Here is a 17,521-nt window from a genome sequence, read left to right as displayed (position 1 = left end):
GATTGGGCTGATACATGCTAAAGATGGATGGCAAGAAGGAGAAGAAAAAAAGAAATTTTTAACACCGAGCCGACAAGGAGGCCAGGCCACCATCATGGGGGACGGACCGACCGGTCGTGGGTGTGCAGTGGACAATCTACCTAGTCTGGTCTAGGTTATTACTATATGTACCTATCTAGACTACGCTACAGCACATCACAGCAAAACAACAGTTTTGCAGCATCTCAGACACCTCATGGCCGCCCAATGTAAACGCTTGGTTTGGACTTTGGACCTACCAAGCGGCGCTTGACCGGCCAAACTGTGGAGAGTTTCTGGCAGTTGTGGGGGTGACGTTGGGGCCCCTTTTGCTCTGTCTCTGTCTGGAGAAACCGCGTGAGGTACATACCTAAATGGAGCCCTCCCCCAGCGCTTTGGGCTTCCCGTCCTGGAGACGAAATCTGGGCAGCCAGACTCCTCCCAGTCCCATCAGGGAAGGACCCAGAATGACGATGGAAGCCCTCCACTGCTTTACGCAAATCTCCCCACAGTCTGGACAAACAGCAGTTTCCATTAGCATCAGTATTGCTCTCGATCCTGAAATGCCCGTACTCTAAGTGACCAGCTGACGTTGCGTTGTCCACTCCAACGCTCCAGAAAACCGCCGGCGCGTTGTAGTGGTAGTGTACAGTTGCTGCATGGCAAGTCACCACACGCAACTGTGCTCACTCTCTGGTCTCTAGTTACAGTGCCATCTGCGCTCATCAAAGATCGTCAATGAAATTCCCGAGTCGGCCCAATTGGCCGACTAATTCTGCCCATCCGTTCCATTGCCATGCGGTGTCTACCGGTGGGCTTGCAGCTATATCTTGAGTTGCCTGTAATATCCTGTGGCGTGCGCCGCGATGCCATGCATGGCTATGAGACGCAATGCCATCAAAACTCTCCCGAAGTTGTTCCTGAAAGTTTCATCGACAACGTTGCAGCGCCTCTGCATTGGCTGCCATAACAATAGTCACTAAGTAGATAGCATTCAACAAAGATCCCATCTTCCAGGAAACTTTTGTAGCCGCTCACTAACAAGACACAGTAAGCCCGGGCCTAGCCCTGGACGGTAAATGCCTCTCTTCCTAACTTTAACCGACTGGTCGGGGAAGAAAGAAGGAGAATTATTCGGCCCCTGCAGCCTCTTTTTCGTTCCCTCTTACGTCTCTGCGGATGATGGCTCTCTTTTCTCTTTGAAGGCTTGGGGGCTAGAGCGTTCTTGTTAGGTTGTCTTGGCTGACCCAGCTGGGGGACTTGGGCTCTTCTCTAAGAACCGGGTCCGCCGCTCGTTCATATCTCGGTCTATTCGACCTGGATTGCATTTAGCCGGCCGGACGATATGGGTCTATACAAGATTAGGTGGCAGACTTTTTGTATAGACATGCTCATCAACTTTGCCATTATCGAGAACTGGTCAAACGGTAGATATGAGATGATAATGCCCGAGTCAGGGGTGAGTTGCATGCTATACGCATGTTCTTTCCAAGTATCGGCCGAGTCTTTGACCCAGCGGAGGTTGTCAGAGATTGCAAGTCTTGGAACCTCAAAACAGTTGGTTCGATTGCGCTATAGAAACGACGGCAATGATGATATAAGGCTTTGGATTCAGAAGCCAATCCGAATATTGACAAGTGTCTAAAGATTTCGTGATATCTTGGCCATCACTTGATGTATGTGTATCTACACCGTCTCTGTTTCACTGACGGATGACATCACATTAGACAATAATTGATAACAGACAGGCTGAAGAATGATCATTGTTGTTTGCCGTGGGAGTACGCATAGAATGGGGGAGATGCCACATAGTGTCGCCCGATCCTGAGATATCAACTCATGTGACCTACCATAGATTTTCATGCAGAACGTTCGTGATAGCTAAACCAGAAACCAATACTCGAGGACAAAGTGAGCAAGTCTTGAGCAACAATATGACACGGAGCTTTGGCCATGACTCCCCCAGGGCCGCGTGGATCCGATCTGTGTCTTGTCACAGAAAGAAGCCGAGGACCTTCTCCCCGGCCGAGAGCTAGATCAAGTGCAAGGTGTTGGGGAGCCAGTCTAAGTGGGCGAGACCTTTTGCCGTGCGAATCGCGTGGCCCGCGTGATAGGCTTGAGACGAAGATAACTCCATCAAACCTGATCTATGTCGCATGCAGTGCTGTTTATCGTCGTGGCTCACGGCAAATTGGAACCCCAAGGTGTCACGGCGTATATGTGCTGTGTGCCTATCCTGTCTGCGTATCTCTAGAAGTTCGTACAGTAAATGCGATTCTGGTTCGTTTCTTTTTCGTATGCAGCGGGTTTAGTCCATAGCCCTTGATGGCAACATAGTCTATAAGTGTGAGAGTTCCTGTTCTTCCCGTAAGAACTGGGATTTCTGCGCAAGTCTCGGATGTACTTCTGTTCATTGCTGGGTAGTCATTCCGAGACAGGCTGGCTTTGAATTAAGGATGGTTTCAGGCCATGACGATTTAATGTTCTCGTTTATTGGTCGACGGTGTTATCGATATATCTGATGCCTACACTTACACAACATCAAAAGGGTAGAGTTGAAAGTCGATAAGTTCGCGAGTAAGGGAGAGTCAAATAACTGGAGTTGTCTGAATATGGTTGTGGATGCGAGGACCAGCTGAATGGACCCGAGACAGACACCACACTTCTTCTTCCTAGTCTTCCTGGTCAGCAGGGGAGGGGGCGTGTTTTTATTAGACGCGGCCTTACTACGGTGATTCTGGGCAGAAGACCTGGCCCATCCGTGACAAGCTCAATGTTCAGTGTCTCGTCGACGCCGATCAAGAGAATTCACTTATCTCTGGTTGGCTGCTGGATTTAAGAAAACAAGACATGCCTGAGAGTTCCGTACGGTAAGTCGAGTAATAACATTGCAGCACAGTACAGCACAGCGATGAGCAGAGCAGTAACAGTTAACGTTAGTAATAGTCGGGCTGTCTTGTTTCACTGATGGTGTACTCGAAGTACAGTAGTATGAACAGCACTTATTGCATGTAGTTAGAGGCTGCGGCACTTCTTGGAAGAGATAGAAAGGCCGATTGGAGTGTTTCGTTTTGGGAACTCTGCCGCCTTGGCAGTGGAATCTGTAACGTTTCTTTGCTTTTGTTTGAAGATTCTAAGAATCTTCTATTTCAATGGCGCCTCGGGTTAACGTATGAAGCATATCAAATGCGTGTAGAATAATGAGATAGATTCGGGTAAGTAGGAGTCTTCTGTGTAACGACACTTTGACGCGATCGCACATCATTATTATCCGTCAGAACGGCATTTGCAAGAGAGATCAGCAGCACATGTCAAACTCAAGTTGGCTCGAGCTTCAAAAGCCGAACGTTATAAATGTGTGTTGGTGACATGGCCAGTTTCAGCGATTGCATCAGCTCACTCACTTGTAATCGGCCGATAAAGATGACGGGCGTAGCGTAAATGCTACAGCTCGATTGAATTTGAAGCCAAACTCTGTATGTATGCCCACAGCTGCATATCTGTACTGCCTACTCTGTAGGTAGTAGTTGTATGTAGCACTGCCTCGGTTTCAACAGCAGTCAAGAAACGTCTCTCGATCCTTGGGTGATGATTGGATGTTGAACTCTTTTCTCAAGATCAATGTCCTTATTCGTGTAGGTACTGTACTCCAACTGTAAATCTCCCTGTACGTACGTCGTTGGTATCGGTGTTGTCACCAAGATACTACCTACCTCCTACTATCTGGGCACTTCCCCAGGTTAATTCCGTTCCATCCCGTGTTCAGTCCACTTCTTTCCCCTCTGCTTCTCCTCTTTCATTCCCATGCGAGATGTAATTAACGGTCAAAACAAATATCATGTCATCCGATGATCGACTTAACGTTCTTTCCTCTCTCAAATATCCTGAAACTGGCAACTCCCCCGCCACCATCTACAGTCGCCGCCGCCGACGCCGCATTCTTTCCTTACTTGGCTGACTCGTCGGCCTTGTCACCTTCAGGGCTTTCTCATCCACGTCAATCTTTAGAGACAGCTCTTGCCTACAAACTCCCTGCCTTAGTACCTAGACTTGGTACTAGGTCCCGTCCCCCACCGGTTGAATACGGAATGCGCCCGTTTTTTTGCATCTCGCGCAGTAATAACCTTACCTGGACCTAGACTCCTTAACTAACTAAAACTAATACTCTGACATTCACCAAAATAACTGTCTCGGCCCGAGAAGGAGCGGGACCCTGAAAACGCAAAATCGCAAGAGCCCGAGAAGAAGAAGGGGAAGAAGCATCAGACTATTCGTCTCGAACAGCACGCACAACACACACAGAGGAGAGGGAGGAAAGGAGAAAGAGCAAGGGAGACGAAGTCAAAACAAAGCTTTCGGGCTAATATCAAAAGTGCCCAGCCTTTGGTCATCGCGTCTCCGCCATCTCTGACCCCCATCCCCATACTCATCTCCATACCCATTCATACTGTTACCTCACGGTCCATACCCTACCTACCATTTCTTCAGCACTTTACCGCTTACATACGGAGCCCATCACTGCAATTCCCACTTACGATTATTCTGGAGCTTGTTATTTTCTGCTCTGCCGTGTGACCCCCAGAAAAAGCACCATCCCAGACACCAGATAACGACGAGTCGCCCTAAATCATGACAACGGCCCCGTCTTCGGGCTCTTCTCGGCCTGCAACTCTATCTGCATCAGAATCAACAGCACCAGCAAAAGACTTATCGTCATCGGCCGGGGAAGTCCCTATCGTTCCTACTGTGGAGATTCAGCACTTGGCCCGCTTCGAGTTCAGTGATGCTGGCACAAAGGTTCTTATGGTGGAATGGTATCCCGATGCCGTCCAAGGCCCCGCTGCAACTGCCGATCCTTCCACCAACTCCTCCGGTGAACACTCCGCTCCCGCTACCGACCAGGTCTCCGCAGCGGAGCCGGCTTCGGTCTCTGATCCGGGTGTCAAGATAGGCACTACCGACAACGCCTCATGGCAAGTGTCATGGCCTGGGAAGTCTACTAATCTTCCTGCAGCCGATGTTGAGACTGAGTCGGAGGCACGAACTGCCCCTGACTCGTCGACTCGTCAGCGTCGCCGCCGTGTCTTCTTTCTACTCCCAGCCAATGCCACTGTTCCCTCTACCATAACCATCACTCCACCCGGCGCGCCCAGCTTGAGCCTCAAGCCACTGCCGGCTATCTTCCCTCCCGGGCTCGCCGCCGATCCAGGAAATCGAGGAGTTTTGCATACATTGTGGGCCAGGCAACGGCTAGCAGCAATAGACCGCGAAGTAGAAGACGAGTTGCGCTGCAATGCTGAGGGTGTGGGCGTCGAGATGGCGCTCGAGGAAAGGAAATGGATCCTTGATACGTTCATCAACCCTCCCCAGTTGCCTGCTGATTCACTATCTCGACCGGCAGCCACGCGTTCCCCAACGGGCCGTTTGGGAGATAAGCTCAAGGGCCTTAAGCTAGCTACATCACCTGCCGATTTAACACCCAGCACAACAGGTAACCCACATGTCCCCTTGTTTGTGTTTATTGCAGCAGTCAAACTAACATTATATCCTAAAGCCAACACCTTTATGAGCCCCATAAGCCAGTCTCATCCATTTCAACCCAGGGGGCGTGACATCGCAGTATCTTCTCATGAGGCCATGGCCAGTAATGCATCTGCTGGTCCTATCTCACTTAATGCTGCACTTCATGGCGCCGTCACCACAGTTGCTTCGGCACCTGCTAGGCCCATGAGACGAGATGACGACGACGATCTCTTTGCTCTACCCATGAGCCCTCGTAGCCCGGACATGAAGAAGAGTCCTTTCAGCGCCTTGTGATGCCGGGCATATGTCTCGTTACATCTAGATCCAATGGAAGTTTGGAAATTTCGGGCGGGTTTGCAAGCACAAGATATCGTTGATACCCGTGTTATAGAAGTGAGCGTTAATTATCAGTACCAGTAGGGTGTTTGCCGGTATATATGATGCATGCATCATTTGATTTCACGACCATGAAACTCTAGCGAATGATATAAATCGTACACTGTTACATTCTACTTATGTTTCTCATTGGAAGTAAAGTTGTAGTTCTAACTTGTTTAAAACAAGATCTGATTTGCAGATCAAGCACAAGATCTACATTAAAATCTTGTTTCTTATCTCCATCCTCCAACACGACCCTCATCCCATCTCTGTTTCCTCTCCTGCCTTAAGTAATATTGGACCTTGGCCTCTCGGTACCTGCGCACCCAATCTGTGACTTCTCTTTCTGTTGCTGCTACACCCTCCCCCTCTCCGTCGAGAAAGCTTTCCTCCATAGCCTCGCACACCAACGCCTGCTCTTGCACGCCTTGCCCTAATTGTTGGTATAGCGCCGAAGGCGAGAATGGCGCCAGCGCGTGGTCCATATTGGATTGTTTTTGCCTCCATTGTCGCTCAAGTGTGTGTGTTGCAAGAAGTTGTGCCTGTGTCGATGCGCGCTGATGCGATAATCGTGCTTCCATGTCTATAAGTTGGTTCGCGAATTCGATATTCTCGTTGAGCGCGGCGGACAGAGCCTGATGTGAGGCTTGAAGAGATGGGTGGATGGACTCGGGAGAGTGTGTTAGAGCGTTGAGAAGATCTGGGTTCGCGAGAAGCTCTGCCAAGTCTTGTTTTCTATTCAATGCAGTCAGCCAGTGCAACAGCATCGTTGATTACATCGGCATAGCGTACGACTTGTCCTCCAGAATCTGGGGAAGCCATTGTTCGCCTGGGTCGGGTATAGATGTCGGCGCGGGATTCACATTGTTGGATGGAATGCGACCTTCGGACGGTGGAGGAACGCCGGCTGAGGCTGGAGTCGCAATGCGACTTGCCTCATGGCTGCCAGGTTTGGGAGGTAAAACGGGAGGCGTTGCGCCCTGTAGCTCTGACGCGAAGCTTGCCATTATTATTATCGCGTGTCCCCGGTCTGTGTGGCAGATATTCTTAATAAATGGCAAGTAGCGAGAGAGTGAGTATCTGATGACGTTTATGCTTCGGTGAGGTCAAGGATGCAAGTCAAAGGTGGGGGGGGGAGTTATTGGGTGGCCTTACATAGTCCGGAACGTGGGGACCGGTCAGGGAAGCTCATTACTTTTGATTGATACCAGCAACACAAATCATCAATACTATTAGCTGTTGAATCACAGCAGTCTTAACACCAGATATAGGTATCCAATATGTGAGTAGTTTTCTCATTAGTTCAATGCCATCCGGCTCATATTCTATGGAAACCCCTCGCCCCGAATATTTTACAAGCCATGTACGTCCCTCTCCACCTACAAAAGACATATTGAATATACAACGCCAACGAATAAAACAATCGGTTATCAGCCAGCCGACAGACAATCAATTGCGAAAGAGGAGAAGCAACAGCTCTCTTTATGGCTTGACGGACCATAAGTCTCGGGACCAACCCAACTCTCGCACCTTCTTGCTGCTGGTACCAGTCGTTCTTCTCTCGCCAGTAGTGCTGATGGCCAGTGCCTTACTGCACGCCGCGAATACTTCTACTAATTCCTTCATTCTTCTGGCTTCTACGAATGCTGTGGAGAGATCTGAGTCACGCTCTGCAACAACAGAGGCGAGCTCCATACATTCCAAGAGGTTGTCCCGAGATAAGCCAGTACCTGCGAAGTGCAGCGTACCGATATATGCCAGAACTGTCTCAGAAAGATACGCCTCGCGAAGATCTCGCAGTTCTTGATCACCTTCTGCTGTATTGTTAGATGTGAGCAATGCATTTGTAAAATGAGTTGACTTACCCTCAATGCCCACTAAGAGCCAGCCCTTGAGCAAGGGCTGCATGTTCTCCCTAGTGTTCTTGACCTCCTCTCCTATAGCAGGCCAGAAACCAGCATTCTTCTTTTGTTCCCTGCATTTTGTCAATATCAAGTTCACGTTCATCTCGAGGTGTCGACTTACTCATTTGTGAGCTCGGCCAATGACGCAACTGTCTCGAGGCTATCCAAGGCTCGTACTAGATTCTCCAATTCGCGGAACTTGCGAGCGTCTGAGAGTGCTTGCTGGGGTGTCACGTCACGAATATCTCTCCGCTCAAGCTGCTTAGCCCAGAACTCGGGGATGTCTTCGTACATGTCCATCTCTTCACTGCTATCTTCTGTGGCTGCCTGCAAAACATCCGTAAAGGACACCCGCTTCATCAGCTGACGAGCGGCGTTGAGGTGCATGTTTCCTACCACACTGTTAGTGATCATATCGTTGTATAAAATGGAAAGGACTTACGCAAGAAGAACTTGTATATTCTAGTTCCCATTGAGAAGACACTTGGCCATGTTTCTTGTACCAGCAGCAGCCATTCTAGTGACCGGATGAGGTTTTCATGTGCTGTGTCAATAAACTTCTCGTCGTCGCCAAAGAAATCCGCTTTCACAGGTCGACCTCGTCTTGCTGTGGGTGGGCCGGGTGCGATGATACTGAAAGATCCATTGGCTGGACATCCATGTTGAGGTGGGCCCAGGTCGTCATACATCAGCCAGGCTTGAGTCTTGACAAACTGAAGTACGTCAATACCCGCCTTCTTGATAAGTTTGAGCTGCAACAGGCGTTGTTGGTTATCGCTTTCAGGGATGAGGTTATAGCTCAGCACCTCGTATGACCGAGGTGGCTCCAGAATTGAGCAGTAAAGGGGTATTAACTCCTGGAGCTGAGCAAGACGCAAGTAGTTGGCATAACCAGCAAGGAGGTTCTGCTGAGCACGTCTCACTCCAGGCTGGGAGGACGCAGGAGCAAGTGAATCATCGTTGGAGTGCAGCTTGTCTAGTAGGTTGATGAGGAGGTAAATATGTGCAACAATTCTTAGTCCGTAGTGTTGAGTAGACTGGAAAAACTTCTCCTTGTTCAGCTCGATGTTTTCAGGCTTCCATCTGAACAGATTTGATTCGCTTTGATTTGCACTTGAGGATATGACCACGCCTTGCTCATAAAGATGCCGGCCAATCTCTTTGGCGACCAGCGATGCTTGTAAAGCCTTGTTGGGCTCATTAGCTTCAGCCCGGATCTGGGGGTTGGACTCCAAGGCCCGGATAAGACGCTTATCAACTGTCTCTGGCTCGCCATGGAACTGAACAGCGTCGAAGGAGGGAAAGGACTGTGTCAGGTTCGAGGCCACGTCAGGTGGGCATTGTCCAAGGATGTAGTTGTCTAGTTGGGTGCGCAGGAGAGCGTTGTAATTGGCAAAGAGGAAATCGTCCCAAGTCAGTGCGATCTTCTCGACAGTGGAAATGTCTCCTGAAAGGACACCGTAAACTGCACGTTCATAGTCATCACAGCCACCAGATCGAGAAAGACTGAAACACATTCGCCTCCATAGGGCGAGCGATGCTGGGTTTGTGTTGGAAAATGTCTGAGTGTCGTCGGCCGAGACGAGCACAGCAGACGTGGAAATGGCTCGCCACATCTCCGTCCTCTCTTGACACCATTCACGAATAGTCTCTAGACTAGACCCTCGTCGGAGATGCTCGAAGCACCCAAGCCAGATAGCACGCTCGAAATACTCGTCTTGAGGTTCAAGCTTGCGTCCTTGGCGGGTCGCAGCATCGGGATCCAATTGCGTCACCAGAGGTGAGCCATCAGAGTTGTGAAACGAGGTCGCAATGGCTGGTGATTGACGGTCCAGAAGATGTGGCCAAGCTGTGACACTCTTTCGAAGCTTGATTTGTGAGCGAGTGTGAAGCCAACCATGAGCGATGATATCTCCCCGGTCGGCATTCTGCTGAAGCTCACGCGCAAGTTCATCGATATCCGGGCCAGAAGCAGCATTATTCTGAAGCCATTGTATAACTGCCTGTCGTTCGCGCGCTGAAGAATCGCTAATGAGAAAATTTCCAAGTAGGTCTTCTGGATCCTGGAGGCCATGTTTGGTGCCGAGAGTCTTTTCATCAACTTCAGAGCTCGGATATCTTAGCGGGAGAAGCCGTCGTAGTAGATCCCATGTCTGTGCTTCCTTCTCCAGACGTTTGATAAGTTCTGCTGATGCAGGATTGTTATTTACAGGATCGATTTCATCCGCATCCATATCAACGTCGTCTTGTCCATCGCGCACCATACGCGGTCGCACTTGGGCTAGACGTCTGAGAGAATTCTCATAGTACTTCCGTGGGAGGTCGAGAATTCGTTCTCGTCGCTCTTCGGTGGAAAGTGGAAGAGAGAGGCAGTCGTCAAGCGCGTTGGCGAACTCTTCAACCTCAGGGCCGGCCTCGTACGACAAGAAGTTTTCGGTTTCTATGGGCGCCATATTGAGAGGGTTGTGTTATTTTGTCGCGGGGTATCAAATCGAAGATGAGTGCTCGTAGACGTAAGGAGGACGAATGGCTTGGGCAGGCGGCAGTCGACCCTGCTCGGCAGGTTTAGCCGTCAAATATATTGATCGTTTAGAGTCGCGTGCATACCCAATTCAGGTGTGAGTATGGAAATAGCGCGTATATTGCAGTTGCCGAGATCGAAGATTTAACGTTCTCGCGATGGTTGTGGTGGAAGCTCGCGCAACTTGATGCTCCAAGGCAAAGAATTGTTAGATTGTTTTGGTCGTTCCTTTCACTGGCGCGGTTGCTCAGAGCTTGCTTTTCAGCGGTACGTACCTATCTCAGGTGGGCTAGTGGGCAGCTCAGCTGCAGCCAACTTCCTTTGTGCGCTAAAACAGCCGCGATTGGGCGCGCGTGTGTTCTACAGTGCATATCATCTTATCCGTACGCGACACTGTCATGCCTCAAGTACGTCTCCACTCAGCAGCAAATTTGATTTCTTTTTCTCTTCTTCTCTATCATAATGTCATCGGCATTCCTATTAGAGTCTCGGAGTAAGCATTCAATGCTTATTCAGGTCCATGAGGCCTCTTGCGTGCTCAAGGATCGCCTAGAAGAATTCTGCGCTTTTCATTTCAGTTGCCAGCGTTACCCAAACCGGCGGACACACCACAAGACGAGCGTTACATATCACTTCCCTTCCTCCCGGAGTTGCTTCATTTTGAGCTTCAATAAATTAGGCTTTGGACAGCTCACAGTAGACGCTTCTTCACCGTAGCGTTCGTAAAAGCTCTCGCAGCATTCGTAGAGCTGTTTGATTACTGTTTGACATTTGGCCTCGTTGTATCCGTTGCTGGTGAGACAGTCTGGTACATGTGAGGTTAGCGACCTGAGTTTTCGTGCTTTTCTCTGAATGGGAGGGCATAGCATACTCTGAATAGCGCACTACAACAGTAGCAAATTAGTTCGACTTGCCATGCGATCTCTGACGGTTTTGCAACTTACTGCGCGAGGATGGCAAGCCGGCTTAGCCTCGACGTCGTCCTTTGGAGCCTTATTTCAAACTCATTAGAGATTCCTGGCCGAAATGTAAAATCAAAGTCAAGAGATGCTCACCATTGCTATGTTTGTATGGTGTCAAAGATGGTTGGGAACATGCAATAACTGGATACTAGCAGTCGAATATAATCACCATGCAAAGATATCCAATGGTGGCTCTTCGATGAAAAGGGAATATATACGTAGTATATGGCCGAAGAGCAGTGTGGTAGGTGTGTATGTGACAGTGACAAAACTTTATAGGTTTAAATTGTTCTTTTAACAAAAAGTTGGTCGTGTCCAATGCTACGAAAACTGATGTCATGCTCCTGATCGTGTTTATAAAAAAGCACATACTTGAAGACTGGCAGGGGCTAGCGAAGACATGCTCCTATCATGGAACTATGTATGTGCACAGTACCTTTTGCATTGCATCAAAACAGAAAACAGTGAACTATATACATGTCAAATTAAATATGTAATAAAAAAAGAGAGAAGTCATATTTCTTCAACTGGTGACGATGAATTGACTATTCGAGTTATGTGCTTGGAAGTATTTGAGTACAGGGTAGGTGGGACACAATTTTTGACTCTGAACTGCCTCCAACAGTGACGGAGACAGTGACACAGGCACCAATTAGACTTGCTACTCCCCACCTCCTACCTCTAGAGAAGAACCTTCCACCTGCTGAACGGGTCCTATCTATGGTTACAGCGCCTGGTTTACGTGCTGAAAGAGCTGAGACGAAAGAGTCGCACAGGCTGTATTCACTTCGTCGAGGCGCATCACTCATCTAAAGTTAATTGTCTTTTTTCCCAGCTCCCACCATCACATCTTCTTTTCTATCTCTTCTTTAACACCATCTTCCATTCTTACTACACACATACCAACCTTTCGTCACTACCTACCCAACAGCGTGGCCTAGTGCAATAGGCTCCCAGCACCTCCATCACTTAACGTGACGAAGTCGTCCGTCACCCCCACTTGCTTGACCTCGCCTACCACTGTCAACCACCATCGTGCAAAGGTAATGTCCCATTTTCGTGACGTCTTGTCACGCCGTTGATCTTCGAGCCGCCGCTCACATTTTCGCTACAGGACAAAGCACAACAACAAATCACCAATAATGTCTGACGAGAACGCGAACGGTACACCCGGCGAGCAGGCCCCTGCCAACTCGGAACACCTCAACATTAAGGTGACGGATAACAACAACGAAGTCTTTTTCAAGATTAAGCGCACCACCAAACTTGAGAAGCTGATGGGCGCCTTTTGCGAACGTCAGGGCAAGGCAACTAGTTCCGTCCGATTTCTCTTTGACGGAACGCGAGTTCAGCCCACGGACACACCAGATGCGGTTCGTTTTACCTTGGTCCACCACACACCTGTTTTCTGCATACACATGGCGTAGGCCATTTGGAAGATCGTGAACGTGCTGACATGTTAATATTTCTAGCTCGAGATGCAAGACGGCGATACTCTTGAGGTGCACCAGGAACAGGTTGGAGGATCTTCACTGTAAAGAGGAGAGGAAGTTCGGCGAGGGATGCATCACAAGAGGAGCACATCAGATGGCAAATTAGCCACACGACCTGGTCTTTGAAACTAGATCCCGACCGTCACAGGTTGGATTTATTGGCTTTTCGCACCTCTGATGACAGCGAGATTGAAGCCAGCTCGACAACTTATTTACGACTGGGGTAATACAACCTGACTATTTACGCATCTTTGGTTCCTACAGTGACTCACGCAGATTTCCATATGCTTGTATGCTTCTATTGAGTTTGCGGCAGAGGGGTATTCATCTGCTAGCATCGACTACTAACTTGCCGTACGTAAGACTTGAGGGTTATCGCATCCACGCGATATCACGCCGGAAGAACAAAGATCAGTAACATTAACCAGACTGAACCGGACCGTGTATTTGCTAGTATTCCGATCTAAAGCTCTATCACGATACGCGCCTCAATTTCTATGCCATCATCACTCACCAAACTGACTAAGCCATGCAATTGGTATGACAGATAAGATCTCATCTTGTTCGACACTCCTCTTCACTCGAAACATTGCAAAGACCATTCAAAGTGCAAATAAAGAAACATAAAACCAAATGTTTGCTGACCTGCGAAATTGAGAAGCGAAATGCCAAGTTCATTAAAGCACACTACTCAAGAATAACCAATGCTCGGTAAATATCAAAACACGCACGCCAAAAAAATCACACATCATCATCATTACGCTTTGAGTTCCATTGCTCGGCAGCCAGTGCAGAGCACAATGGTGCCCTCGGGCACATGCTTGGTGAAGATTTGGCCGTCGTCAAAACTGCCCTGACACTCAGCGCATCGGAAGCAATGCTCATGCCATTCTCCGCCCAAGGCCTGGATGTACTGTCCAATAACAGCTATACGGCACTTTTTGCACTTGGGCGCTCGTCGTTCTGTACGCTTCGTCTGGCAATTGATACACCACGCGTACCCGTCCTTCTCAATATGTGTCATGCCGTGGTCAAACGGGTCACCACACTCGGCGCAGAAGAAATGACCGTAGTGCCAATGAGCGCCGAGAGCGACGATGTGCTCACCAAGAATAGGGGTTTGGCAGTGTTTACAGCGCGGGGCGAATAGCTCATGCCAATCAAGATGGCAAAAGAAACGGAGACGCTCATCACCGTCTTCAGCCATAGTCTTGCCCGGTTCCTCGTCGAGAACCTCACCAGCCTCACGGCGTTTGATGCGATCAAGTCGCTCTTGACGGAGATGGTCAGGCTCATGGCTGATTTCCATCGCCTGTAGGTTAGTACCACAGGTATAGCAGCTGAAACACTGCGGATGGAATCGTTCATTGCCTCCCGCAAGAGCCACGAACCGCCCATCGATGGGGAAACCACATTCGTGACAGATCGTCACGGCTCGCCTGGTGCTGCCGGGCGCAGGGGACCAATGCCCACGAGGCTTCTGTGCGGTTCGAGGGCCTGCTGCAGCAGTTCTTGGGTCAGGGAGTGGGCGGGGCCGCGAGGTCGATTTGTTTCCAGGCGTGACGATGGCGGGAATGCCTCCGCCGTTGCTGGGAGGACCGTCTACAGCGATGCTCGGGACGTTGACTGAAGGCGTGGAGCCTCGAGGATTGCTCTGCGTCTCGTCTACGCAAATAGTCGGGATCTGCGCTGTCGTCGGCGCTCGCGGCAGCGGCGCACTTTCCGCCGCCACAACGATACTAGGTATCGCAATGGGTTTCTCAGGCGGCTGGGCGAACGAGGAGGAGGATCTGCTGGGGGCTGCCGGGAGCGCCCGGTCTGGGGTGGTATCAGTGGACAGATCCGGGGCTTGCCAGTTGGCGTCGAAGCTTACAATGGGCCGTCCCGGACTGTCACTGACGGCGGTGGGTTCCGGTAGATTGGGGCTGCGATCTTTCAAACGCATGCTTGTAGCCGCACGGATGTCGTTGCTTCGGACTTCCATGCCGTTCTTCCTCTCCACTTTGTCTTCAACAACAGGCACAATGGCCTCGCTCGAGTTGTTGCTGGTGTATAGTGGGTTGCGTGACCGCGTTGGAGGGTTGCGATATATTTCAACCCGCTCCAAAGGCTTGGGCTTTTCAGCCTCCTGAGGTGCCTGGAATCTGACGCGGTTCGTTGAGGTCTGGAATCGGTTGCTGAGCTTTTCTGGGGATGCACGACCAGAGAAGCTCATATCTTTAGATGTCGTATTTTCAGGTTCCTCCCAGATCTGGTCCTCAGAAAAGGGTCGACCGACCTCTCCGCTTATGTTCCTCTTCAGACTGTGACGACGCTGGTCGGGTGTTCGACGGCCAATGTTGCCGTAGGTTTTACTTTTGCTGGCTGACCGTTCGACTGGCTCTCTTTGTTCCGGATCGCAACGGCTATCACGCACGCTGCTATCACGCACACTGCCACCAGCCTCGCCTTCTCCTTCCGAGAAATTACTCTCAGATGGCCCAATGCTAGCAGTACGAGCATGAGCGTAGCTATTCTTTCTGAGGTGTGACTTATAGCGATAGGGCCCATCGGGACGGGGAGGTGGTGTACCATGCTGGTGTTGCCAGACAAGCTCAGCAGCTTCATCGAGAGCAGCATTGTATAGTCGAGTATCGTCATCTGGCGTCTCTTGAACAGGCGATTTTGAACCCTTTCTTATGTCCATCTCCTCCATTGCGTCACGCAAGGAGCTTGCTTCCTCTTTCTCCATCCATCTTTGACCCCGTTCCATGTATGTGGCTGAAGGAACGACATCAGAGGGTTTCAGAGGGATTGCTGGCGATGTTGAATAGTAGTCGGGACTCTTTTTGCTGATCATAGATAACCGAGATGCAACACTACCACCAGCGATACTGGGGCTCATTGAGTCCTTTCGATCAAGAGTATGCGGTGCGCTATCTGGGGGAGAAGCGAGATCAGGTGTGAATCGGCCCGTGCTGTTGCGATGTAAACTTGAACGGCTGGGTACTGGACGTGCACCAGCTGGTTGAGGTCGTGCACCTCCAGGTCTTGCCACTCGATTCGATCGCAAACCTGCGAGGTAGGTAGCTATTTAGCAGAGATTGAATTAGCCAACAATGATTGTTTTTGTTATCGATTGTCAACACCATACCAAACTGATCGTCCGTCATGTAGGAAGGCGACGGAGGAGTCACCTTGCGCTGCTTGGGCTCGTTCGCCCTCGCCGTAGTTGGCATCTTTGCCGTGCCGCAGGGAAGAATGAGGGTATAAAATTAATGAATATTGAAGAAGGATATCCTGTCCGGCAGAGAGAAAAAAAGGTCAAGAAGGAGGTTAAATGGCAGACAGCGAGGTATTCGGCAAGGTATAGGGATCAATAGCAGTCGGTTGTTTAGTAGATACGAGCGTGATACTTTTAACGAACGGTCGCAAATCGGGCTGGCTGGGGTTGACCAGGCAACGAAAGTTCGATGGTGGTTGGGCAAGTTGCGTCAGAGTATCACCAGCAGCAACAAAATACTTTTGTCTAAGAATATGAGACTAGGTGAGGGTGAAGGCTGATGATCTCATTGACCCGAAAATTTCTCTTCCAGGTGAGGTCGTTGAATTGGTAGTCGTTATTTATTATACAGAATCTTCCACCGCCATCTGCTAGGTTCCCATCCACTATGAGGGACAGCTAGCACTCAGGTACAAGTTTTCGAGCGGGGAGTTTTGATGTGTATTGCTCCCATTTGCTCGAGCGATTTCTTAGTAATAAGAGACAAGGTATTCGCGCTACCGTCAGTCTCTCGCTCGCTGTTGTTGGTGTCTCACTTTTGAAATTCCAAGCATATGTTACATATTGAACAGGGAGAGAGCACTCTGTTTCTCACTCTGTCATTCCTTGACACCCCTTTCAGCTTCTGGCGCCGCCTTTTCAGTTGAAGGCGGTGGAGATTGGGCAAAGCCAAGGTTCTTGAAATCGTCCCTGGCCATCAGGTTTCTAAAATACCCGCTGCTGTTAGCCCGTTTTACTACGTCCGACACGGAGATATTTGCGTCATGGGCCTTTTTGGGGATTTGAGTAGAGGCTCACCTGTCCATTCTGCATGAAAGATATGCTTTTGCCAGGTCGCGACATTCTTCGTCATTCATGCCTCGCACCTTTTTCATGCATGAAAGATATTTTGTCATGACAGTTTTGCACTCGCCTGAAGTTGGTTAACCATCGAGTGCAACGTATGTCTCCTTTTGGGTTCCTCACCATCATGATCGAGAGGAAAGCTTCCACGTTGCGGTCTGATCACAAGAACATATTTCAGCCAGATCCTGTCAAAGACGGTAATGCAATGACTCACGGCGTAGGCTTGGTGGTCGGCAAGGGGCCGGGACTACCGAAAGTACTCATATTTCCGTATTGTAAGTCTCTTGACTGATTTCTACAACATATATCAGCTTCATTTCATGTCCTTCAACACAGTAGAAAAGTCAGGCGACCTGTGGCGAACCCCGATAGAGACGTCTCTGATGGATAACAACATGCTTTAAGGTGTGGCTAGTGACGTGGCATGGCCTTTCCCCGAACATACTGGCCAATTACGGGTTGTGCCCGTGGCCGGTGCACTAACGGCCCCCTGGAACCAGGCATCGCAGAGGCCTACCCAAGAGAAAAACGCTGAGGGTCTGGGGGCATTATGCAAATACACGTGAATCTTGTAAAACCATGGATGGGGTTCTGCAGCACCAACTGTCTGTTAG

General features: G+C 49.8%; 6 protein-coding genes across 6 annotated transcripts; 2 read left to right on the top strand and 4 right to left on the bottom strand.

Moving 5' to 3' along the window:
* Positions 1-4,647: 4,647 nt before the first annotated feature.
* FGSG_01325 (uncharacterized protein) lies at positions 4,648-5,835 on the top strand (the record flags this gene model as incomplete). Its single annotated transcript, XM_011318810.1, has 2 exons — positions 4,648-5,509; positions 5,573-5,835. The coding sequence occupies 2 exons, from the start codon at positions 4,648-4,650 to the stop codon at positions 5,833-5,835; spliced, it is 1,125 nt and encodes a 374-aa protein (XP_011317112.1).
* Positions 5,836-6,152: 317 nt separating this feature from the next.
* On the bottom strand, positions 6,153-6,968 carry FGSG_01324 (uncharacterized protein; the record flags this gene model as incomplete). Its single annotated transcript, XM_011318809.1, has 2 exons — positions 6,712-6,968; positions 6,153-6,654 (listed from the first exon to the last, which is right to left on the bottom strand). The coding sequence occupies exons 1-2, from the start codon at positions 6,924-6,926 to the stop codon at positions 6,153-6,155; spliced, it is 717 nt and encodes a 238-aa protein (XP_011317111.1). The 5' UTR covers positions 6,927-6,968.
* Positions 6,969-7,401: 433 nt separating this feature from the next.
* Positions 7,402-10,276, bottom strand: FGSG_01323 (uncharacterized protein; the record flags this gene model as incomplete). Its single annotated transcript, XM_011318808.1, has 4 exons — positions 7,402-7,733; positions 7,785-7,894; positions 7,945-8,215; positions 8,266-10,276. 4 exons carry the CDS (start codon positions 10,274-10,276, stop codon positions 7,402-7,404), a joined length of 2,724 nt encoding a protein of 907 aa, XP_011317110.1.
* A 697-nt stretch (positions 10,277-10,973) lies between these two features.
* Positions 10,974-11,402, bottom strand: FGSG_11931 (uncharacterized protein; the record flags this gene model as incomplete). The annotated part of the gene is made up of 4 exons (XM_011318807.1): positions 10,974-11,149; positions 11,216-11,228; positions 11,289-11,336; positions 11,400-11,402. The coding sequence occupies 4 exons, from the start codon at positions 11,400-11,402 to the stop codon at positions 10,974-10,976; spliced, it is 240 nt and encodes a 79-aa protein (XP_011317109.1).
* A 762-nt stretch (positions 11,403-12,164) lies between these two features.
* FGSG_01322 (uncharacterized protein) lies at positions 12,165-13,046 on the top strand. Its single transcript, XM_011318806.1, has 3 exons — positions 12,165-12,349; positions 12,421-12,679; positions 12,779-13,046. The coding sequence occupies exons 2-3, from the start codon at positions 12,449-12,451 to the stop codon at positions 12,842-12,844; spliced, it is 297 nt and encodes a 98-aa protein (XP_011317108.1). The 5' UTR covers positions 12,165-12,349; positions 12,421-12,448; the 3' UTR covers positions 12,845-13,046.
* Positions 13,047-13,556: 510 nt separating this feature from the next.
* On the bottom strand, positions 13,557-16,017 carry FGSG_01321 (uncharacterized protein; the record flags this gene model as incomplete). The annotated part of the gene is made up of 2 exons (XM_011318805.1): positions 13,557-15,853; positions 15,933-16,017. The coding sequence occupies 2 exons, from the start codon at positions 16,015-16,017 to the stop codon at positions 13,557-13,559; spliced, it is 2,382 nt and encodes a 793-aa protein (XP_011317107.1).
* Between the last annotated feature and the right edge of the window lie 1,504 nt (positions 16,018-17,521).

Source organism: Fusarium graminearum, chromosome 1 (assembly GCF_000240135.3).
Source record: "Fusarium graminearum PH-1 chromosome 1, whole genome shotgun sequence".
NCBI classification, from domain to species: Eukaryota; Fungi; Ascomycota; class Sordariomycetes; order Hypocreales; family Nectriaceae; genus Fusarium; species Fusarium graminearum.
Note: the sequence above shows the minus strand (reverse complement) of the source record. Positions and strands in the feature narration are given on the sequence as shown.

Coding starts and splice junctions, on each gene's coding strand:
- FGSG_01322 (XM_011318806.1), top strand. CDS start 12,449: ATGTCTGACGAGAACGCGAACGGTACACCCGGCGAGCAGGCCCCTGCC. Junction 12,680..12,778: donor CCACGGACACACCAGATGCG/GTTCGTTTTACC, acceptor TAATATTTCTAG/CTCGAGATGCAAGACGGCGA.